We start from the raw sequence: 24,683 nt of genomic DNA, 5'->3' as shown, positions 1-24,683 counted from the left end.
CTTACAAAATGTTTGAGAAGCCTAACAAGGCAATGGTAGATGGTTTTTCTTGTGCTTGGTTACTTTTTCTTTCAGTAGGCTGGGAGGTCAGCTACCTCTGACATAGAGAGGAGGGCAATCTGAGCAGCATGATAGAACTATTAAGATTTGGGAAGAAGAGGCAGTGGGGAAAAAGGATGCAATCCTATGCATTAGTGTATGATGCTTGGTCATCATGTAGAGGGGCAAGTGTCTGTAACATTCAGGAAATGAGAGAATCTTGTTTGTTGAGAAGAAAACGTTAATAGTTGCCCTATTGTGATAGAACAAAGGGAGATGGCTAGAAACTAAAAGAGGAGATTTAGATTGGATATAAAGAAGAAGGTGTTTTTGTTCTTTTTGTTTGTTTTTTTATAATGAAGGTGATGAGGCACTGTAATAGATTGCCCAGAGATGTGGTGGAAGCCCCATCCCTGAAGACATTTAAGGTCAAGCTGGATGGGGCTCTGAGCAACCTGGCTTAGCTGTAGGTATCTCTGTTCATCACGGGGGGGGGTTGGACTGTATGACATTTAAGGGTCCCTTCCAACTCAAATAATTCTATGATTATATGCATGTGAAGAGGATCAAGAACTGGTGCTGTATGAAGGGACTAGAGACTAATGGGTCAAAAGTCTACTGCAACTCCATTGGGGATTGATTTACAAAGTGGGATCTCCTCTAATACATTTTTCTCTCTCTGATATCAGAAAGGCAGTGCTTAGCTCTGCAGTAGGCTTTCCAGCAATTGCATTTTCTACCCTTCTAATGGGAACCCGTGAGAAGGTGATGAGCTTTATAGACTACGAAGGTCAGTGCCAATGGACTACCCTTAGTTTTCTTAGGATTTGGAAGTCAACAGTGGTAGGTAGACAAAAAGGCATCACATTACCTCTCTTCATATCAAAAATCCTCTGGGGTTTTTTCAGGTGTAATTTCCATAGCACTGTACAGAAGGTACCTCTCCAGTGAACCTCTCTTAGGTTGGTTTCCACCATTTGACATGTTGTGTGGTAAAGCATCTCTGTACAAGGTCAGATTAATCTTTTTGTGGAGTTTTATATGAATGCTTTGCTTTGGGACTGTTGTTTCTCCATGCATAAATCTTTTTATCAGCAGCCTGCAGTGCCAGTGGGCTACAGAAAAATTCATTTTTATTCCTCTCTGTATTTATATCCACAGTGAGCTTATTTGAAAATAAGCTGAGTTTCCCATAGAATTCGTAGGGTTTTAAGTGTTGCAAGCCTTCAGTTGTTTTGTGTTTTTCCCCTTTAAATTTGAATGGGATATGCCATGCCACCTCTGGCCCCAGATTGGACATGATTTCCTTTGGGATGATGCTGAGACTTGGAACTGAACGTGAACTTCTGTGGGGAGGTGCACTGGGAATTGAGGGGCAGGTTGTGCGTGCGGCCATCTGTGCACTTTAGTCCAGTGGATCAGAAGATGTGATGAAGCACGCAGGCTGTGCTTTGCAGCCAGGTCCATCTGAAGCTTTGATATTGCTATTTTTTTATTATTATTATTTATTTATTTTTTTTACTTTCTAACGTGTTGGTCTGGGTTCAGGTAGGGTCCTTCATTGGAGGGAAATAATAAATGTGCTGACATGTAAGTGCTGCAGTTTTTAGCAGATGATGAATTTTAAACCTCTGCCTTGAGGCTGACCTCACTTAATTTACCTTTGCAATAAAAGATACAGTGGCTGTCCCTACTGTCTGCACACGGTGGGATTGCTAATGCACGTTATCTGTTATATAACTGCATTCTTTCTGTCAATGAGTGTGAATAATAAGAAAGATAAAACCAGAGGTTTTATTTAAAAGCAGGAATATTTTTCTGTGGAGGAAAAGCAAAATCCTGCTTATCTAGGTTTTGACTTTCTGAACGATGTTAATTTTATTTCACTCTATGACTTCCAAAACCTGCAGTGCATGAAACTGAAATCCTGCGATAGTGACTTTGTTGCCCAGTCTGCCAGAGAGATGCAGTGAGCTGTGGGTAAGAGAGGAAATCTCTGGAGGAACCTCTGAGTCTTTGGATAAACTTGGACATGGCACATAACTATCACTAGGATGGCTTTTGTTCTGATTTCTTAAATTTTGAGCCCTGCCTGTCAACCCCTGGACGCATCACATTTAGGGACTGGGAGGGGGTCAGTAGGGGCTTGTCCCCTCTCCATTGCACCTGTCCTGCATGGCAGTGTCACCTGGCCACATCCCAGCTGTCTTGCTTTTCTTGGTGAACCTCCTGACTTCATACTTCCCTCCAGGTGTCTTTCCATCTCTTCTCTCTCCAGCTCCCAACTCTTGAGCAGGTTCCGGTCCATACCCGCTGGTCCGGGTTCCTGTGAAGTGAGGCTGGGGGATATCGACCCTGAGGGGATAGCAGAAAGGCATGGTGGGTCTGCGTGGTGTCATGAGAGGGCAAAGTTTTGTAGTGGTTTGGGAGTTGGGTGAATTGTGTGGTAGTACACAAGCAGCAGGAATTATTTGCGTAGACCTTCTGCACTTGTAGGCTTTTAAGAATTTAGCAGCTAGCTGAGCCCTCTTGTCTGTACTGGTTATGTGAAGTGCAGGTTTTTGAAGGCTAGTGACTTGCCCACAAAAATCCACTTGCAGTTGGGTAAGACAAAAGGCACTTGCTTGAAATGGAGCGGTGCCTTGTTGCAGGTCCCTGCTCCTAATGCTGGAGCATAAGAGAATTTCAAATTTTCTCCAACAGAAATTTAACTTCATTAGCATTCGTTGCCCTGCCTTGTTCTTAAAAGTAATTGGACTGGTTTGGTTTTTTTAAAAAAAGTTCTTTCAGAAGCTTTTATCCTTTATGCTGAAACAAGCCCGGAATATATAAACCTAGACAATTCAAGTTTGGCAAACTTATAAGCTGATGAATCTGGGGTCCTGTGGTAGGAAATGCTTTATTACTGATGTTGATAATGGGTGCAAGCCCTTCCTTTTGCTTCAGAAATGGCCTAGTGTGATCCAGGCTAAGCCTGTGAATTGCACAGGGAGACAGTATTCACATGTATGGTTTGGGAAATGTGTGCCTTATGGATGAGCAATAAAGCGTCCCACAGCTAAATAAATCAGGCATCTTTGCAAAGAGCGATGTTACTTGCCTTATTTCAGTTAATTCTATCCAACAGGCTAAAATGTTTGAAGTAAAAAATAATAAGCAAGCTGCACCGAGACTGGTTTGCAAAGCTATACAGAAGGCCAGTGCTGGAAAGTAATGATATGGAAATGAACTCAGATCACTGAGAGGGCAGTAATGGGATCCAGTATTAGGGTCAGGCAGGTGTGAAGATACTCGTGATGAAGATTTGAAAATAAACTTTCATTTAACACTCTTGGGGCAAAATGCCGTCCATTCTGCAGGCAGTCTAATTGTGCTATTAGAAAATGGTATTTTCCTCTTCTTGACCTTTTGTCCTCCATTCAATCACAGAAATCCATAGGTTCAGAGGTTTGGTTTTGACTTGCCAGGCAGAGAAGAAGCTCTGATAAGGTTTTGTAGCTATTAAACTTTCATAGATTTGTAGCCCTGTGGTTGAAGCCAGACAATAACTTTTTTTCCTCTTGGGAATAGGGTTTCACTGAAGTCAGAGTTGCTCAGTATTAGAATTCCAGCCTTGCAAGCTACTAAGCATATGGAATTTGTGTTGAAGGGCCATTGCCTGAGCCTTGAAAGTTTCCAAAATCACTCTCGCTTCCTCACCTGCGAAACTTTCATTTGCAGCTTAGGCAAGGTTTGTTCTAGTTTGTGCAACTGCTGTTTTTGTGCTGCTACAGACCCATGCAGCTTCTTAGCAAAAAACAGAGGTATATTTTTTTGAAGTGTTGTGCATTGCCTGGAGTTTGTCCCACTAAAGTATATCAGAGCTGAGGGCTTCCCAAAATCCGTATGTGAAAGATTTCTTTTATCTACTCCCTTGAGCTTTGGACTACTGGTTTTACAAAGTTCCACAGGAGCTCCAGAGGAGAAAAAGATACAGACCAGCATTATGTTGGTGTCTTAAGAACAGATCAACTCTTCTCAGTTGAAAGCTGTGGGTAGTCTGTGTACTACCTGGAATTGCTTTTAAAGCTTACTTGATGTGCAAGTTTTTGGGTGTGCCACTCACTTATCCCGCAGTTCCCCTTGAAAAGGGCTGTGACTTCATGGTTTATATAGGTTTATATAGCCCAGGAAGTGTTGCTGGGGGGGACAGATCTGTGTGGGTTTTTATGCTCTTCTGCTGATGTCAGTGACAGAAATGAGCCATACATACATGGTTAGAGGTGTATTTCTGACTAGTTGTTTACCTGCTTTTGTGATTATTGCATGTCGTGTGGCCTCTGCTCTGCTGTAAGCAGCTTTGCATTCTGCTGTCTGACTCCCACTCCCCTTTTTGCATGGTCTGCTGAATGTACTTACTGTGCATCCAGAAAAAGCTGAGATAGATGTTGATTGTTTTGCTTTTTTTTTTTTTCCCTATCCCTTCTTCTCTTGACAGTTTTTTATCATGCTGTTAATTATATTTCTGTTGGAGCTCACTGTTGTGATTCTGTTCTTCGTCTACACAGACAAGGTAAGTCAGATTCTTCATTTTTCTTTCCCCTTCAGCAAATTTTTATGCCCCTTTCCCCTATAAATAAATCATGAAGCACTTGGCTTGGTATGCACATCATGCTTCTGTCTTCCTTGAGACACCTCTCTCAGAATGCATAAACAGCCTTACAGGACTGGGCTCTCTTGCTTGCTTGTGTGTACAACTCAAGGTCACAGACATTGCCAAATGCCTCTGCCATTTAAAAATTAAAAAAAAAAAAAAAAAAGAAAGAAAAACCAGCAAACATGCAACAAAGCCAGTAAGGTTTACTAGGAACATGTGGGCAGAGCCATCAGACAGGATTCTTAAAAATCTAAAATGTTTGCAATTTAAGAGCCATATTAATATTATATCAATGGACTCCTCATTGGCTGAAGCACACAATTCATTATCTTTTCAATTTGCTCCTTGTAAGACCTGTAGAAGCCTATAAATGGATAAAATTTAGTAAACTCAGCTTTTGTTTGCAATTTCAAATTTGACTTATCTTTGACTTTTGTTCCTGTGCTTGTTATTTCTGTTCAAGGGCAAGATTACCTATCCATATCATCTTTGAATGAACCCCAGATCAAGTGAAAGCATGCAATTATGCACAACTTGCCTATTCAATCAAAATTATGTAGCGAAGTCTCTTACAACTGATGATTACTAAGGGAAAACTGTAGGGTAGGTGGCAAAAATTTGCCATGAATAGTCATCGGATATATGACCAATAAGCAGCTTTTTTTTCTTTTTTTAAATGAAAAAACATTTGAATGTCTTACATACAGTATAAATAAGTACAATGAAGATTAATAATAGATCTAGATTTAGTAGATCTACTGTGTTTAAAGATAATGTGGACAGGGAGTGGATAAGATAGCAGTGTTACTTTCTAGAAAGGCTCCAAATTATTCAGTTAATGAACACTGAATGATTGTCAGTTGCTCTTCTGAAGGATTGAAAAGGACTAGGTTGTTGGATGGCATGTTGTAGCTGGGACTTGGAATTAACTTGCAAGGTAATTAAAATAGAAAGGGCAATTTAAATTCCTTGTATGCGTTATTGGATTCTGAATTACTTGTAACCTCTTGGGAGAAAGATCTACACGTCATAGATGACAATTTAATAAAGGCATCTACTTAATATGCATTAGGCCTCCAAAAACCAAATACAACAGTTGGTAAAGGAATCAGAAAATATTATCGTGTCATTGTTAAGATTTAAGGACTTGCCTCACTGTTAATTTGGGATTCAGTTTTGGTTACTTCATTGCAGCGAAGGAAAACAAATGATTAGAAGCAATAGGCAGTTGGGAGAAGGATAGTCAAGGAGGGATTATGGAGACTATCCTGATTCAGTTTGGTAAAGGAAAGATATCGTATTCCTAGGAGATCCTAAGAGGAAAAAATGATAGCAGTTTCTAAAATCTTGATATATCACAGGCCTGTCTTGAACATGAAAATATAGAATCATAAGGAAGTATGTTTAAAAGACGAGTGTTTCTGATATTCTGCATCTCCATATCATAAAAATCCCTGTCATTGGCAGTTGCTGAGGCTGATATGATGGTATGGGTATAGGGATGATTAAAAATATAGTAATTAAAAGAAAATATTCATAACGCAATCAATGCTGTTACATTAACACGTTTCTCACAGAGTGAGAGTGGTCCTCATCTTTCAGAGGTAAAAATAATGAAAGTGTGAGGAAGGATTTCCTGCCTGCTTCAGACCTGTTGGTTTGTAGCACCCCTATCTACGTTCTTAGTAAGCATATCAAGAAATGAAACCTCTTTCCAGGTCACCAACTGTAGGTTGATGGAAGAGGTGCAATACAGATTTCTGCAAGTTCAAAAATGGTTCTAAAATATGAACTCCAGTTCAAGTTCAGGTTTACTGGGTTAAGAAATTGCTTCAGTCTGTGTCTTGCGAATGATCAAATGGGGAGAATTTAAATACATGATTTTATGTTGGGGAAATGAGTGGTTTGTGTCTGTGTCACGCTTGCAGTTCTGCCTACTAAAAAAAAAAAAGCCTACAACTAGTATTTTCTTACAGCATGCTTACAGTTGTATGCCAGCTATGCTAATTGGAGGAACAGCATTGCCATGTGCACTCATACGAGTAGTGCAGTGAACCAAGGCAGGTGTGCCACAGTTACCGAGTTAATGTGGTTCCTTGGAAGATCAGTGAAGGAACAGTTTATGCTAACACCCACACATCAGGAGAAACTAATATCAGCTTTGCATACAGAAGCAGAATGTGACTGCAGGTTAAGTCTTTGAGGCCTCCTCTATCATATATGTATATTTATGTGGTTTTATATATGTATTTATGAATGTATGTGAACAGCATTTTTTTCAATTGCTCAGAAGCAATTAGGTAATCCGATTATTATTTTCTGTTACCAGGCTTAGAGTTGGTTGGATAATGGCAGTTTTTGTTTTCTTCTACTTTAAGTGGATGCTTCTCTGGTTTTACACAGTTTAGTCAGCCCTTCCTGCTTGAAACAGGGCAGTGTTATTTCCTTAACTTTGGTGGAGAAGCAGGGCTGAGAGGGCTGCCCAAGCTTGCAAGCAGCTGGGGCTGATCTTAAATGTAAAGCTCTTGCTGTCCTGGCTGAAAGAAGCCAAGAGTCTGAGCTGTGCCAGCGGTGCGGCTGGCATTGTAGCTACCTTAAAAATACTTTGCCAGTGCCCTTTTTGTTCCTTCTGCTGCAAAATGGTCACAGTGGCAAACCAGGGCCAGTACTGAGATATCTGCCACAGCACAAGTACGCATCCAAGCACGTACAGATGCAATGCATCTGTATCCACTGCTGGGACTACTGATTTAATACTGTGTTCATTATTAAAAAGCATCAAGACAAAAGTTCTTTACAGCTTTTGGCACAGTACTTTTATTCTTTTGTTGTGGGAGAGCATGCAGCTGTGGAGATGGACAGGACTGGCTGCTGGGATTTGGGGCAGCCTGCGCTGACCTCTCACTCTCAGAGACTTGGCAGCAGCCTCTCAGCTTTTAAGCTGCAGTCTTGCTCCCGTGCTCCACAACGTCATCTTCTCTTTTTGCGATGGAAAAATGTTTGTCTTGACCTCGTGAGATAAATTGTGCCCTGGACTTTACAACTCTTTCTCTAAGCTGTCTGTGTGGTGCGATGTTATAAAGAGAGAAAGGCTTGGAGAAGCAGCTCAACAATGCTTAATGGAGGATGAAAAAGAAACTCCTTGCTTCTTGGGGCTGCACTGTGGGACTCCTTGGCAGGGGCACTGAGCTCAAACCTGGTTAATGCTTCTCTTTTCCATCCTACCTGATTACACTGGTTATAAATCCTTTGAGTTCTGCAGAAGTGAAATGTTGACTGTGTAGAAACAGGGTGAGGAAACACATTCCTATGGCGAACGGGTGTCAGGAGAAATACATAGCATTTCTGTTTTGTCCTGACAGAAATATCAGCCTGAAAGGGAGTTTTTGTGACTATGATTGTCAATCTTAAGCACTGTTTTTTGAGACTAAATGTATGTGCCCCCATTTGAGGTATTCCTGTGATATTACCAGAGTCATGTGAATAGCTACCTATCTATAGCTTGAATTTCCTCTCTGATTTATATTATTTTGATTCCATTGATACAGAGAAGCATTTTATACATTTAATAGTTAATTGTTAATTGTTTCTGTGTGAGGGCCTTTCTGTATTTATAAGTGATCCATGGAGTTCTGTTAGGGGTAACCTTAATTATATTGTGATAAGAGAAAGCACCTGTGCCCTGTCGTGACAGAGGCTGGATATTCCTTGTATATCTCAACACCAAATTGGACCTTGCTAAAATATAAACTATGCTAGTAAAATACATGGTCTTGTACCAGTTCTAAGCTGTATACTGCATCTGTGTTGTGCAACTGTCTTTATTTTTACTGTGATGGTTCCCCTGGAGGTTCAGAAAAAAACAAGTCCATATTTACTTTTTTTGCAGCCATGGTAGATGATTTTTTTCAGTATTTTTGTTTGTTCAGATGTCTGCATTTTTTCAGATTTATGGGCAGAGCTATGGTGCTGCAAGTTAATGCCTACAAATGGAGGAAAAACATTTGTTTTCTGTGGCACAGTGAATCGTAATGAGTATATCTTTCGGTTTTTACTGCTCTTACTGAAATATGATTGATGTGTAGATTATTTTGTTTCTTGTTTTGTTTCTCAAAACATTTTACTAATGATTGTAACTTCTTATAGATGTTTTGCCTGGTCCCATACAGATTACAAGCAGCAGACTGTAGTGGAATGTAGTGGGTACGATTTCAACTATAGCTCAGCCTTCACCACCTCCTTTACGTTTGGCTTCACGTTCCTAGCCAGCCTGGCAGGTCTGTCAGGCAAACACTGAAAGAGGTAGATCTGATTGAAGATGGAGTACTGGAGGCTAAAGTGAAGGGCCGGATCACCCCAACTGTGTGTGCAGTTTCTAAATGGTCTTAAGTTAATGGAAGAAATCACTTTGGGAAGTGCTGCAAAACTACTGGGAGTGGTCACTCTGCCCTGCTCATCAGACAGATTATCCTGCCTTTCCTACCAGGGTTTCTTGATTATTTAATTAGCTTGTGCCATTGCATTGGCATGTGTTAAAACTTCTTACATCACTCAAAACTTTCAACAGTAAGAAATATTGGCTCCCTGTATCTTTCTCCTGCCTCAGTGAACAGAGCTCTTCTGCCAGGCAAGGCTGGGAGAATTGCAGAAGAGTATCAGTGTGGGCAGTGGCTGGGTTTGTTGGTGTGTAGGAGGGTCTCAAGGTAACAAGGCTGTTTTTAACTCTGTGGTATTTCTGCCAGGATGTGCTGCATTAACATAGGTTTTCAGCCTGGAGAAGACTGAGAGGGGATCTTATCAGTGCTTATAAATATCTAAAGGGTGCAGGTCTAGTGAATAGGGCCAGGCTTTTTTCAGTGGTGCCCTGCAACAGGGCAAGGAGCTGTGGGAACAAACTGGAACACAGGGAGTTCCATCTGAACATGAGAAAGAACTTGTTTGCTGTGAGGGTGACAGAGCAGTGGAACATGTGGAGGCTTGTGAAGTTTCCTTCTCTGGAGATATTCTAAACCTGCATGGATGCTCTCCTGTAGAACCTGCTGTAAGGAATCTGCTTAACAGGGTTGGACTGGGGGTTGTACAGAGGTCCCTTCCAACTGTGATTCTGTGATCTGTGTATACAAGATATTTTGAGCAGCTGGTACATTAGCACTTTATTTTTCAGTTAGAGCTCAAATTTGTTTTGTATTTAAAAGAGCTCTCCACACACTGATCAGTTCCTGGCTTGTAGCATCGCTCTGGCAGTGTTCTGAAGTTAGAGTTTTGCATAAGTGCTGACAGAGATAAAATCCACTCCTCTGAGAAGCAGGAATAACATTGCAGGTTGATGTGGAGGAATCTGTAGGTTGTCTCCTGTACTGTGACGCCCTGCAGTTATTGCTTTGTGAGGGTCATGGGTTAGTCCTGGTCAAGTATTTTATTTCTCTAATGCAAAATGATAATATATAAAATAAGAAAAGACAGACATTTCTCTGTGGCTTATTTTACTTGGTAATAAGCTTAATTTTAACTAGTTTATTAGCATTTCAGTACTGGTGTCACACAATAGGGAGTTGCAGAAATTTCATCAAAAGAATTTAATTATAACCAATTCGTTTTGGCTTCTTTTCAGCAATGCATTCAGGCACGGGTTTAAATCTGTCTCTATTCAGCAGATTACTTAAGTGTGTGCTTAAATCCACATGATTGACTTAATCATATATTGAAGTCTTGTCAAAGTTGATATGTGCCTTTTGTGTTCGTACCTTTTAAAAGAAATCTTGCTAGGGAAAATGCTAATCATAATGAAAAATTTTGAAGATGGTAAAGATGGTGGTCTTTTCACTTCATAGGGAGTTTAGTGGAAAATAATGAATGTTTGCTTTAAAACATTAATGGCTATCTTTTTCTATTTGTTCTCAAACAGCTTTCCTTTTTAGTGTCTTGATCTCCAACACATCAGTTTAACCTTTTTTTTTTTTTTTTTTAGGCAGGAGCAAGTGAAGAGAAATTTGGTTTTGTGTTTGAAAAAAAAACAAATACACTCCTGGAAATTCCACAGCTTTGCTGATTCATTTCTAAAAAAAAAAAACAAAAAACAAACAAACAACAAAACAAAACATTGAAAGCGGACCTGCAAACTGCTATTAACAAGGTTGTTGAAGGATAGCAAAGTATTGATGAGAGGAATTAAGTGCATGCTACGAAGTAGGTGTTATTTAGGAACGGTAACGGCAGATAAAATGCATTAAGGCTCCCCACTGGGAACTCTTGATCAGCGGTTGATCAGAGCCTAATTGATTCCTTGAGTAAAGTGCTAGCAAGGGAATGGGCGCCAGGAAAGGAAAATCAAACTTGCCTAAATTAAACTCTGTGCCTAACAGAAATACCCTACGTAAAGATTAGATAATGCATAGCCTGCCAGCTCTTTATGCCACGTGTATTCCTACTGTGCTTGAGTTCAGAAATGAAGAATCTAGGTGTCTCATCCTAGTCAGAATGGATTTTTGTTCATACTGCAGTGAGTATATTATTGCTCATATTGCACTACTGCACACTTTGGAATAGTGCTTTGTCTTGGGAGAAATCCAGTCCTGAACTCCAGCCTGACTGGCTGGGACATTAATTCCCAGAGCTGTATAGATGAATCACACACAGCTACTGCTGCCGTCATGCCTGGCTTAAAGCCAGCTAGATCTATCTTTTATTTCCTGGCATCACTAAATTCATTTGATAAATATATGGCAATGCATCAGTTAGCATATGACTGAAAGTGATGTTTCTGGGCTTCCTTCTTACTGGTTTGTAGTCCCTAATTGGAGATTAGTTTGTGATGTCAGGAGCACATCAGAGAACATCTCTTTGTTGTGGGAGCACTTTTACAAATATTTGTTTCCAGTGCTCATGTCTGAAATTCTAGCTTTCGTAGCAGGCAAATTATGAGTGGTGCAAATCTTCAACTGGCCTCCGCCTTGGGATACCTAGCAATGTGTTTAATAATCAGCATTACTGTGTGCACAGCTGCATACTTTTTGTCTGGGCATCTTAGAATGTGTTACTGATAGTGAGTAAGTAGTTCAGCTCCTCTTCTACTGACTGGCAGAAGTGACGTGAAAACTGAATCCTCAAGATGCAGCACCTTGTGGGAAATACTAAGTACTGTCATATCTTAATATATGTAAGAGGACCTTGCTATTCTGGAGACTCAGTCTTTGCTTAACTCTGCTGTGGTCAAAGAAGTCATTGTGATGTGTAGAATTGGCCAGGAGAACTCCAGCATATGCCAACTGATCAGCACCAGCTTTAGTGGCATTTGAATCCCTTCTTTGCATCTTCTCTATATGCTGGTATGTGTTTCCTAATGTTTCAGGGGAGAAAAGAAAAAAGAAAAGAATAGCAAACAGAGAAAAAAGTGGTTTAGAAAACTGATAAATTATTAAAATGCAGCTTTAGACATTTAAATACAGGCAACATCAAGTGCAAAGGAACGACTGAGATAGTATATTGAAATAGACAATGCATTTTTTATTCATTCCGTGAACGTTTTTTATGTGTCACTATGTATTTCAGACAACATTAGAAAATGACAGTAAACTAAATGTTTAACATTTTTACATGTACAGAAAGAGAAGGAAAGGTGGCTTTTTGTGTCACCAGATATATGCTGGCCAGGAGCACACAGCTCTTGTCTAAGATTTGTAGCTGCAACTGAAAAACAGTGTTGAAGATAGACCGCTTTATTCATATGACTTGGAGTTGAAATTCTTCCAAATCCTTCCCTTTAACTCAGTGATGGGATACACAGGATGGCTCCCAGTTGAAATGAGAAAAGATGGATTTGTTGATCAGCAGCTCTAAGTCACTGCTTGTTCAGGGTCCTCTTTGGTGGAGTTGTAGCTGAAGTGTATGGACTTGGGGCTGCAGATCACATTCAGATGTTTTAGTTGTTTAAACTCCATGATGTATATGAAGCAGCCACCTTACAGCATAGCTCCCCTTATCCGCCCCTCATCTGAAGCATCATGACGGTGTTGTCTTGTTGGCTGATAATTGAGGATTGAATCTGTGAAGATGGAGGAATGAGTCAGTGGTGCTTGTAATTTTGAAATACATTCTGAAATTTACAAAACCAACATAGTCAATGGTGCATGAGAATTCCTGCCAGTAAAACAGCAACTAAATATATCTGTAATCATCTTCTATATGGACTACTTATCTTTAATCATTTGAGATCTCTGAATCTTTTTACAAGTGAGCACCAAAACCGGTGATACTTCTCAAAAGGAAAAGGTTGAGATAGAAGGGAGAGAAGTAGCTTTTGAGCAAAGGGGTAAATCTTAACAGGAAGTAGAGAGACAACTTGGCTGAACAGTTTCTGAATGCACACATTTCCTACTTAAAATTTTGAGTGCTTCTGATAATCTGCAATTATATAATTGTATAATACAATTTCTTTACAGTTTCCTGGAATTAGCAGTGTGGAGTAGTAGAATGAGGCATATGCAAGGATTGTTTGAACCTTCTCGCAATTTTAATCCACTTTATTTTACTGCAGTTATTTAGTGTGCTCTTACGTCCCTTTAAATTGCGGGGAGGGCATCCTTGAGAACAGAGTATCCTTGTATAGGTTCAGTTCCTTCTTGTTGAAACTCGTTCATCTTCGTGTACTCTTCCTTCTGCGACTAGCTGTCTTTGATATAACTTAAGATACGAGGTTTTTTTTTTTTTCCTGTGTAAGACTGAATTGTGACACAAAAATATAGTTTTGATTTGCTGCAAGCAAGCGATGCTGTTGCTCTGCTACGCATTTGTGCCAGCTGCACCTTGCTGCTCTGAGCCACAGGAAACAGAACAATACGTGTCATCGGATTCTGCTGTGCTAATGCTTCCTCTGTTGACAAAGCCCTAACCTCAGCATTTAGGAAACCTTTTCAGAGTTCAGCTTGAAGGACATGTTAAAGTGCAAACTGGATTGCATGTTATAAATCAGGAAACTATGGAAAAGTAACAGAAGGGAAAAAATGCTAGGATCATTTGAAGATATTTAAGAAAAGAACTAAAAAGTCTTTCTCTAGAGAATAACAGTGTTGGGAAATTATGAAGCACGAGAGGAAAAGATTTTGATTCAAAACCATATGTTTGTTGGATTCATCATATAAGACAGTCAGTTATTCTTTTGAAAATTCAGGACCAAAAGAGTTGCAGTAAGATTTCAATTAATCAAAATGATTGAAGCGATATTTAAAAGCTGGGGAGAGAATCAACATTTCTTTCTGTACAGTGCGCATGCACAAGAAAACATCCCATAGATTTTTCTTTCAGGACCACCTTTTCCTTGATGAATAGAGAATGCATTGTAGTTGGCAGAAGAGCAGCTGAATGCATTCAAACAAAGAGAAGCAATGGTTTTTTCAAGGTCAGGTAGCTTGGGGAGAAAAAGAAATTGATTTCCTTTTGGGGACTGTGCAGAAAGGAGGAGAAGAATGTGTTTCAAACCTGGAAGTGTGTTGAGATCAAACTGGTATTTAAGTAGATGTCAGTGGAGTGCCCTTACTGCTACCAGCTCCACTCATGGCCATTCAGAGACCAGATGTGACTTCCCATGGCAGGGTTATTCTCAATAGAAACCTGAGTTGTGCTCTCTTTGACACTGATTTGTGTACAAATGACAGAAGCAACTCTTCCATGACAACTGTTGTTACCACAGAAGAGCACGAAGCCATGAGGACTGCTTTTCTGATTGTCCATCATATGTTTTCTTTCTCTGGGCTGTATTCACATCAGTGTCAGTTTTCATGTTTGAGTGTCAGTAAGGGACAATTAGATGAGAAAAATGAGGACTGAGGAATGGGTCCCTGTTGGATATCACAATTCTGCCACATCCATTTTAAGCCGTTTGAGGGCTTCATACAGTATCAGGTGTTAGCACAGAATGAGCACACATTTTGCACACACTTTCTGTATGGTGAAGTCTTGGCCACAATGAAGTCACAGGGAGCTGTGCAGTTGTTTACTGTGGAACCAAGCTATTATTCTTAATTTTAGAATTTTTGGCATTTGGAGATTGTGCATCAAAGTACAGTGCTGTGGCAAGTTCTGCATGGCAACTACATTAGAAATAGAGTGTTATTCTCTAGCATGATGGTGTCTGAATCTCACAGTGCATTATTTGAGGGGATGCTGCTGCCTGCTTAGAATTTGGTTGAGCTTTGGCTGCAGAAAAAATGAGCATTTAAAGAGAAATGAAATTAATGAAATCTAACTTCCTGTGGATATTTGTTTCCTAATATCTGCTGTGAAAATTTGGCTTCTCCATCTGCGTTCTCAGTGACTATCCAGCTTCCCCTTGCTGTGCTACAGACTCGCAGAATTGTTTAGGTTGGAAAGAATCTCTTGGGATCACGTAGTCCAACAGCCTGCTCAAGCAGAGTCAGCTACAGCAGACTGCCCAGGACCATGTCTGGTCAAGTTCTGAGTATCTTCACAGATGGATACTCCATAGCCCATCTGTTCATGGATTGGATCACCCTCATAGATTTAAAAAAAAAAAAAAAAAAAAAAAAAAAAAAGCAACAACCCCCCCCCCAAAAAAGCCACCCCAAAAACACCCACCAAAACAACAAGAAGAAACAAGCACATGAACTCTTTGCATAGGGCCCATGTATATTTATTTCTGGTCTAGGTCGGATGCTGTGCAAAGCCTATAAGGGGCACTCAGGAGGTCACCTGTGCAGCATGTTTCATATTTAAATCTGATTCATCTCATTGATCTCCTTTTTTAAAATAGCATATTAAATGCAAGGATTCCAATATCACTCCTTCTCAATATTTTTCTGTGTGAACCTTTCTAGAGGTTAACTTATCACAGAAGATTAAGGAGTCCTGTTCTGTACAGATCTTTATGAAAAGCGGCAGGACTGGGGATTTAGAAACAAAGGTGATGAGGATCTAAAATGGCCTGCTTGAAGTTTATTTCTATAGTCACACAAAAATTATTTTTCTCTTTCTCGCCAAAGACACTGTCTCAGCTTAACATCACAAATCCACAGTTTAAGTAGCTTGGACTTAACAGCCCCAAGTTTCTGATCCCTAAAAGCTTTGCAGTGCTCTGGTGACTCTAACCTTTCAAGAGAAGAGGACTTTGAGATGTCCCCGTGTGAATTTTGTTCCCTTCACTTTTTTTCCTTGACGCAGTCAGTCAGTGGGAATTCTAGGTTGCACGCAGACAACTTGTGTTCTGATTGAACAGTTAAGTGGAGTTGAGGAGGCAAGAACGTGACACTTGTTAAACGAGAGGCGGTCCTTATGCAGTGTCTCACCGCTGTTTTAAGTGGTTATGAGGGAGTCTGATAAAAAGAAGAAAAATTGATGTTAAAGGAGTATGAGGTTGAGCAGAGGGTTAACTACTTCTTGAATAACAAAAATGTGTCTTTAAGCCAAGAGTGGTTGAGTGCCTCTTCCTTGTTGACCCACTTTGAAAGAAATTTAAAAGGCTTGAATTTTGGCACTTTATGAAAATTAGGCCTGCCAGGATGTGGAGAGAGGTGCCCAGAATCCCCTGTCACGTCTGCAGACAGAAGTGGCACAGAACAGCAGCTCTCCTCTTCACTGCCTACCACGCCAACACCTTTCACAGGGAAAGATTCCTTGGATAAGAATGACTTAGCTTTCTGAGGCTTTACCTCACCTGATGGATCTTCCTTTCATTCTTTATCAAGGAAAAGTTTCCATTTCTGAGCTCCGTAGTCAGCAGCTCCAGGCAGCAGAATTAAGTGGGAGAAAGCAGGAGTTTTGTGGCATTGCTTTTCTCTCAAGGAGCGTGGGCTGCTTGTCCTTCACCTTCCAACATCACACCTGGATTGAAGACTGGAGTTGATGCTGAAGGAAATGAGTGAAAGTCTCTCTTTCTGCTTTCCCAGAGCTGAATATCAGTGCAGCCGGTCCCCGAACTGGGAACGTAGCTTCCAGATCTCATGTTATTGCTAAATATTATACGAACTGTGGCAGAAGGAGCTGCTCGGGATTCCCCTGGAAGCACTTGTTCTCTGGTTGTCCCTCTATCCTAAGGAATGTGGTCTGACACACAAGTAATTTAATGTGATTAAATGCTAGCCCTTTGCGTAGGTTTTGATGAGGGAGATTCTTTGCTTATTCCTCATTAGTCCTGTGTGGGCTCACTCATGAATCCTGTAACCTTGGCAGCAAGAGAACCTCCTTTTGCTTTGCTGTCTGCAAGGAAATGAATTGCACATGCATAGAAATTCATGAGTGCTGAATACTGCAATTAATTTTGTTAAAGTCTCTTTATATATTTAATTAGGGAAGAGGAAGGAAAGAGCAGCTTATCACCATTTGTAAGTCCGAAGCCACAGATCTCATGCAGCTTCCACTTTGAGATAAAAATGATTCTATAGGGTATCCCAAACCCCTTTGTTTAATTTAAGCATTGTAAGGGTGAGAAATGATGAAGGCAATAATGTAAAGTAGTGTTAACTGCACAATCTGCATGTTAAACTGATCAGCACAGAAAAAACATATTAATAGCTTTTTATTACTGGTCTGAAAACTTTATAATAGTATTTATTAGAAAAGAGCTGAAATGTGAGTGGCAGATGATTGTAAATCTCAGGTAGGATGTGATGGCCTAAACGTTGTCCGAAAACATCTTTTAAAAAGTGGTCCATGCTTTGAACCTTGTCCATTTTTCCCATTTAACATTTCATTTATACGTATTAAGTCGGCAATCGCATTGCAGATGCGAAGTCAGATGTAAAGCTGGATGTATTGGATGTGCAAATCTTCTCTTTTTATGACCAAAACAGGTGCATGTAAATGTTTCATCAGCACACCCATTAAGCTCCCAGTGGTAAATTTAGCCACAAGCCTTTGAGAGGTGCTTACTTTGCATTTAATTTAGATCTAAAAAAAGAAGTAGCAGAGCTATTTAAAATGCATTACATTCAGCTTATTTAATATTCTTGTTCTCATACATTCTTATTCATTATGTATATATTAAAAATAAATGAGTAAGTCACAGAAACACACACACACCTCAGTGATGAGGATGGTGGTTCTAAGCAGATAAAACTTAGAAACCAGCCAATCATTTTGGGAACTTTGGCTGAACTTAGAAATAACCTCCCTACAGTTAGTGACACTGTACAGGGTCTCTCCCAGACAGAGCAGCCTCTTTTTATATTGCACCAAACAGTCACCATTTCCACACTGCCACATCAAATACTAGAACTGTGGGGAGCTATGGTTCTTTTTCATCTTTCTTTCTCTTATCCTTTCCTCATGGCCAGTGCCTGTCAACTTGCAAATTGCAGCATGCTCACATTGATTGCAGTGGAGACTTCTTTGCCATGTGCTTACAGGCTTTACAGCGTTAACTCTTGCTGCCACACAGCCTTACCCTACCCCTAGTAAGAAAGGGCAGGGACTTCAGTTCATCTAGCCATCTCTATGATATCATTGCTTTGCACATCAGCAGGAATAGTGTTTTCTTTTCGTCCAGAAGTCGCTTACTATGCAAAGTGTCATTTTTATTGCATCTGTTCAAAATGGCTGGGCAGAAATTATACTTTCTGGACTGATGGAGTGATGGAATGATAAATAAAGCATGGTAAATAAAATTGCTTGCTGAATTAAAATATATTGTTTGCTGGCAAGTTGTACTGAAGGGAATTGGCAACTATGCCTGAAGGGGATTTTTCCTGGTAGCATTATACATAGGCCAACGTGCCTCTGAGAAATGTCCTCAAATGCCATTTGTTTGGAAACTAACTGCCTATCCAGTTTGGAGTATCTATGTAGTAATGCATAAACATCAGTCAAAATAGCATCATCTCTCCCTGTTCCAACATGTCCTCAGCCAGAATCACAGGATGCAGCATGGCGAGGGATTAAATTGACACAAACATCTGTGCACCTCTGTTGCATATTACTTGCTTTGGCATGTTTTTATTTATTCCCTTCTTTCTCAGAGGACGAAGTTTTGCTGTGCTTCATCCTTAGGATTTCTCTGTAAATAATAAGACAACTTATTACTTCTGCCCCTTCCTGAATTTAGCTTGTATCTTCTTGCTCAAGTTTTAGGAGAAAATTTTTACAGTTTTGGGAGGTCTTCTTAAATTGCCCATTAAAAAAAAATACTTTTTTCCCCCGTCCAATGTATTTTCCACCAAAAAAAGTCTTTTGTGGAGGAAGGGAGCACATTTTTTCCACCCTCATCCCTTCCTATCTTGTTTCATCATGAGTCATGCTCCATTAGAGTCCTAATGTTTCTATCAATAAATGATGGATTTGCCAATGGTGATTTAAGTTTAAAATTACTTGTGAAAACTTAATGAAGCCTGCAAATCATGAATTAGATTTCAAAGAAATTGTCTTTGACAGTTAAAAACTACAGGGCCTAAGTAATTTCAAAGGTAACATTTTTCTCTCTATGGATTATGTATCAGGTCAAAACAAAGCTGGTTCTGTGGGAATTACCTTTCCTGAAGCAAATCCCAGTTTGTCTCTACAGCAGTAACTTTCTTATGATGATATATTCTGGGGTGGGTGACATACTGTAACAGGACAGAATTCAGCTTTGCTATAGTTGTTGTGAGGGCTGGCCTGGTTCAATCTGTTTCCCATTGGTTTGAATGGTTTAGGACTCTTCTTGTTTCTAATCTTGCTTTCCAGTCTAGTGCCCTCCTTACTAGACTGCTCAGACTGCTTGTCTGTCATGGGAAGAAGTAATACCCTGAGGCTTTCTGCCATTGTCTTACAGCATGGGGTTGTATTTTTACAATCCAAAGTGTTCCTTATAGGTTTAAGCCATCCCTGTTGACAACTGCTCTGCCTGTGCAGCAGGGGATGCCTGGTGCTGGTTTGCAGTTTGATGAGGAAGAGAATCCCATTCCTCAAAAGTGCACGTGGGGAATTTGCTGTTGCTCGGGGCATGTTCATTTACATAATTAGATTTGTGAAAGATAATGAGAAGTTTCCTGTCCTAAATTCTGAATATCTAATGCAATATGGAGCAGGTTATAAATCTGTCTAAAATAACTGGGAGAAGAACCTGCTTACCCCTCTGATGCCTCACTGCCTTTCTTTTCCCGTAATTCCAAGGAGATAAGAGTAATCAAAGGCCACAGCATTTAACTCTTTCCCACAGAAAGCCTGGGAAACGTTTGTAATGTTTTAATACTCGTGCCTATAGGCTATATTTACATTTAGTGACTTTGTCTGACCTTGGTGGCAACGGAGTCAGCATGTTGCTGAATGCTGTCAGTGTCTGGTCTGGTCAATGGGAGCTGAAGTTTTACAGGCTCAAACTAGAGTTTTCTCACAGTAATGTTGTGCATTTTTGACGTGTAATTTTCATGGAAATTGCCCTTCAAATTATGATCTTCTCCATTGAACTTAGGGCATCTTTTCCATTATCAACATTTACATTGGCGTTTCAGAAACTGTATTTATTAAGCCCTCAGACGATTTTGGTGAAATGGTCGGCCACCAAATATTCAGTTATGTAAGCTTTCTACTATTTTTTCCTAGTCTCAAGAATTTTCCCCTTGTGTCTGCATGAGCTGTTTTAGCAGGAGGAAATTCAATCCTCCCTGATCATTTGTGTTGTCTGCAAAGTGCAAGATCTGAGTGCAGCAGGTTTAGTAATAGAAACTCAATTCAGTCCTTCCAGTTAAGGATTCCAGGACTTAAACTTACAACCTATATGCTGTGTCATTTTTCATCTGTAAAGCTGTTTTATGCTCAACCTAACTGTCTATTGCTTTCGATTTGTGTGGTTTCAACTAAGTTTCCAGGATTAGCTTGTCTATGGCACACTTATCTGCACGTCAACAAACTGGAAGCATGACCAGCAATTCTGTTTCACGCAATGTTCAGCATTCTTCCTAGCAGCCTCCAGCTCCAGCACTTGTGACCTTTGGCAGAATGGTTCCCTTATGGTTATGTGTGTGGATCTGGCTGCAAGGTTGGTTGTTACAAAGCCATCATTACTGCCCAGTGAAGCTGTTCATGAGGATGTGGCCACTGCAGTTTCAGAACATTTGGAATCCAGTCCCTGACTCAAGGCTTGATGTAATGTTATTGTGGTCATTATCATTTTAGTTCTACTAATCTTAATCTTGGTGCTAATGAGCTCAAAAGCTCTGGTGTCAGTAGTGAGCACTGTCAACTCTCCTCTTCACCGAGTGTGTTGCAATTGCCTTATATGCATGTAAGCCTCAAAGCCTTTCTTCCTTGAAATCCATTTTGACTCCTGTGCCATTGATTCCTCAGATTCTCACTCAGTGATTTCTAAGTTTTCTCTTGTCGCAGGTGTTACAAACCTTGCTGTTTTGACATAAAGTAGCTTTTAAGAATTGTGGGCTTTTTTTTTCTTTTTATCCCACTGTGATCAGGCCCGGTGATGCTGAGTTTCAGCATTGTTGGTTCTTGTCATGACTTTCAAACTCTGGAGGTTCTGAGTGTGATCACATCCCTGCACAATGCTCAGAAGAGAATTTCCCGCATGTATACTCCAAAGCTTAACTAGATTGGCTGGGAATTTCTTCTAGAATTGCATAGTCTGTATGTTTTCTGTGCTAATTAGAAAGGTGTGTGGAGCCATTGGCTTTTCTTCCTGCTGGTGGTTGTTGCTAATGGTAAGTGCCTTTTGATGCTCAGGTGAAGGCACTGTTTATACAGTCCTGGTTATTTTGCTAGATTCTGAACTGATTTAAATAGTCTAAATAGCTACAGCATCTGCTAAATAGCCACATCAGCAGCCTGTGGAGCTACACTACTTTATCTGAGTCGAGAAACGCCTGTATTCAGTATGCAAGATTGTGCAGAGTAACATGGAAGGTGAGGCAGAATGATAAGGACAGCTGTTGCTTGGGAGCTTGTTTTTTTTCTTGTTTTATTTTGTACTTTTGGGCTTTTAATGTTTTAAAAATGTCAAAGTAAATCATGAGGCCTCAGTGTTTTGTAATAAAACCTTCTTCAGTAAAGCTGGAGTGTTGTACACACCTCCATCAAACTACCACGTGTCTTCTAAAAGCATCCCAAGAGCTGGCAATACTGATAGAAGTACCAGGTTGCTCCTTTGGGCTGGTGAATCTCATCTGCAGATTAATCCCAGCCTGCTATTTCTTTAATGCTGCTCAGTGAATACCTTTGTGGTATGGCTTTTTGCTTGTTTTGAGGTGTTTCGGTTGTTGTTGTTGGCTTTTTTTTTGCATACAAATTGCTCAAAAAATCATTTGCTCTGACTCTTTGCTGTTTAACATTTAGGTCGTGCAATTTGTCATACTGGTCGAATAGGGTATTTTTTTTTCCTGTGACAGAATGAACAAAACATAGTAAAGAAAATGATCGATGGTGAATAATGAATAAACAGCAGAACAAGTCTGAAGCTCATTTTCCTTCTTGCTAAAGCTACGTTCCCCAGCATTTATAAACAGTGCTGTGAATTTCCCACAGCCTTTCAGTGCCCTCTTAAACAATTCACAGTGTGCACTTCTGCGTGTGTCTGTTCTGTTTTCACAGCAGCAACACCTGGAGGCCTCCACTGTTGGTTTTAGGCCTGTTGGAGCAGGTAAAGAAAATTGTCATCCCTGCTCCAAACATCTTTGAATTCCTTAAGACATTTATTGCTATTGATCCAAGTCTGTATTAAGTTCAGAAATCAGTATGACAGCATGGCACAGTCTCATCTAACTGAATGGGAGCTTTGGCTGTGTTTCGGGTCACAAATGGCAGGTAGCCTTCCTGCAGCTAATCACAGGGCAGCGTTTTCTAAAATTGCTACTGTTTAGATGACAGAAGTTTTTCAAATAAAAAATTAGTGGGATTCTGAACAGGAGGGCCGTGCATCAGATGCTTTTGTAGGAGAAAGTGACTGCAGATCTAAAGCACCACTGGTGAGTTCGGCAGACATGACAGTTCTGTGGCAGTGAGGGCCCTCACTGCTGTGCTTTGTGCTCAGCACAGCCTGCTCTGTGCAGCCTGGGGTTTAAGGCAGATGCCCAAGCAGTGGATGTTAGCTGGGTGTGGGCTGGAGGTGGGCCAAGTGATGTCCCAGGGCAGATGTGGAAGACAGGTGAGGAACATAGAGCAGAGCAGTGTTGCTTCTAATGAAATCAAAGCAGCTGAAATGACTCAAATCTTTGTACTGACAAAATATTCACGTAGCGCTGAGGGATGTGATTTGTGGGCCTGGTAGGGGTGGGCTGATAGTTGGACTTAGTGATCTTAGAGATCTTTTCCAACCTTAGTGATTCTACGATTCGATGAATTTGGACCATGTTATAGCACAGTTTGTGCCCCCAAAATCACCGGTGGCTGTTTAAAAGAGGCAGTACCTGAGTCTCCAAGATGAGATGTGCTAAATAGACTGACTTGTTAGATTTCAGCTTTTGTTTCAGGATGGACTTGAAGTAAAGTTCAAGTTGCAAGGCAAACTTAATAATCTGGTATGAATAAGAGTTCCTGTCCTTAGAAAACACTGTTACCTCTGGAAAGGCTGAGAGATTTAATTTAAGATCAGATGAAACTGTTAAGGTCATCTGTGATTCAAAGCATTTCAATCAGTATTGTCACCATCAAACTAATTACATCTGAGTTATAACTTTGCCAAACTCTTGAGCCTTGATTTAAAGATGACTTTGCACCTCACTCCTCATTGTTCCAAAGATAGGTTTTTTTTCACAGCTAAAATTGTGCCTTTTTTCTATCTTGTATTTGTCTAGCTTAAACTTCTAACCATGAAGTCTCATAATGTCTTTTTTCTGGTAGATTTTTTTCTGGTGCAGTGCTGAGAATTGCTTCTCCATGTAGATACCTGAGGATTGCAATTAGGCTGCTTTTTAACCCTGCTATTCTGCTTAGTTTATCCAAAAGCCACCTGAAACAAAGCCTGAGTCTCAGTGATTGGGTTATTCTTACAGGTCTTCTGTGAGATCTTTTCACATTTTCAGTTGGTCTCCCAAAATATGGATATCAGTTCTGCAGTGTAGCTATGCTGATACAATTCGACCTTTATGCAGCTTATTTTAAACATACCCTCAGTCCTTTTGCAGATTTCCTGCTTTCCAGAGTGCAACTTTAAGACTTGTAGTGTGACTGCTCTTCTTTATTCCCAAATGTCTGTTTTTGCCTTTGGGCTGGGTAAGCCACAGGGCTTCGTAACCAAGCAGTCCAAGTGATCTCAGCAGATTATTTAATGCGCATCACATTCTGTGTTATCTACCAAATTCCATTAGCAGTGATGAATTTTTTTTTCCTTGCCTAGCAGTGACAAAAATATCAAATAACTTTGGGTGAAGAATCAACTGGATCAATCTCCTGTTTTTATTAATGTTCTTTAGCTGCAGATTTACTTCAAAAATACATTGAATGTCACTGCAATGATTTTCCTTTCACTTATGCCCCCATAAACCTTGAAGCTGTTAGTAAATCTCAGTGAAATTTGAGCTATTTAGAGGTATTGAGAAGAAGTGAGATGGATGGGAGGAGAGATGCCCTCTGGAAAAAAAGTTCTCGGTGTTAGCTCAGCCAGCATTGTTAGACACCAGAGATTGCAAGGGGGAGGAAGGGGAGAAGGCAGTTTACAGCTTCACAAAGAGATGAGGGATCAATGCTTTTCTTTTGAAACAAGTCAATCTCCTAATTAGGAAAGAGAGGGGCTTCTTTTGATTTTTTAAGATGAAATGTTAGAAGTGTGAGCAATAAGCATCTGAGGCAGCTGAGAATCGTCCCCTGAAGTATTCTTGAGACCACTGTCATACGTGGCAGATTTAACCTTTCTCTTCAGTCTGCAGTCCTCTGAGGGAGAGCTCACCCCTCTGCCAGGCTGCTTTTGACTAAACCAGATCCTAATTGACAGTGGCTCAATCTGCCTGGATTCCTTTCAGGACCTCGGTGCCCTTTTAGAAGCAGCTCTTGTGTATGGCAGAAACTTGTTTCAGGTCTTCAGCTCAAGCACTGCCTTTTGGAAACAGATCTGCTTCTGGAAGATTTGTATGTTGGGTGAAGT

At 40.3% G+C, this 24,683-nt stretch overlaps 1 protein-coding gene across 9 annotated transcripts in view; it reads left to right on the top strand.

Moving 5' to 3' along the window:
- Positions 1-24,683, top strand: part of TSPAN4 (tetraspanin 4) — a 396,192-nt gene that overhangs the window by 342,874 nt on the left and 28,635 nt on the right. For all 9 annotated transcript variants that reach the window (XM_085224349.1, XM_085224346.1, XM_085224350.1 and 6 more), the window contains one exon: positions 4,517-4,591. In XM_085224349.1, the coding sequence (XP_085080475.1) occupies positions 4,517-4,591 (75 nt within the window). The remainder of the gene's footprint in view (positions 1-4,516; positions 4,592-24,683) is intronic.

This window comes from Meleagris gallopavo, chromosome 5, assembly GCF_905368555.1.
Source record: "Meleagris gallopavo chromosome 5, MGAL_WU_HG_1.1, whole genome shotgun sequence".
NCBI classification, from domain to species: Eukaryota; Metazoa; Chordata; class Aves; order Galliformes; family Phasianidae; genus Meleagris; species Meleagris gallopavo.
Note: the sequence above shows the minus strand (reverse complement) of the source record. Positions and strands in the feature narration are given on the sequence as shown.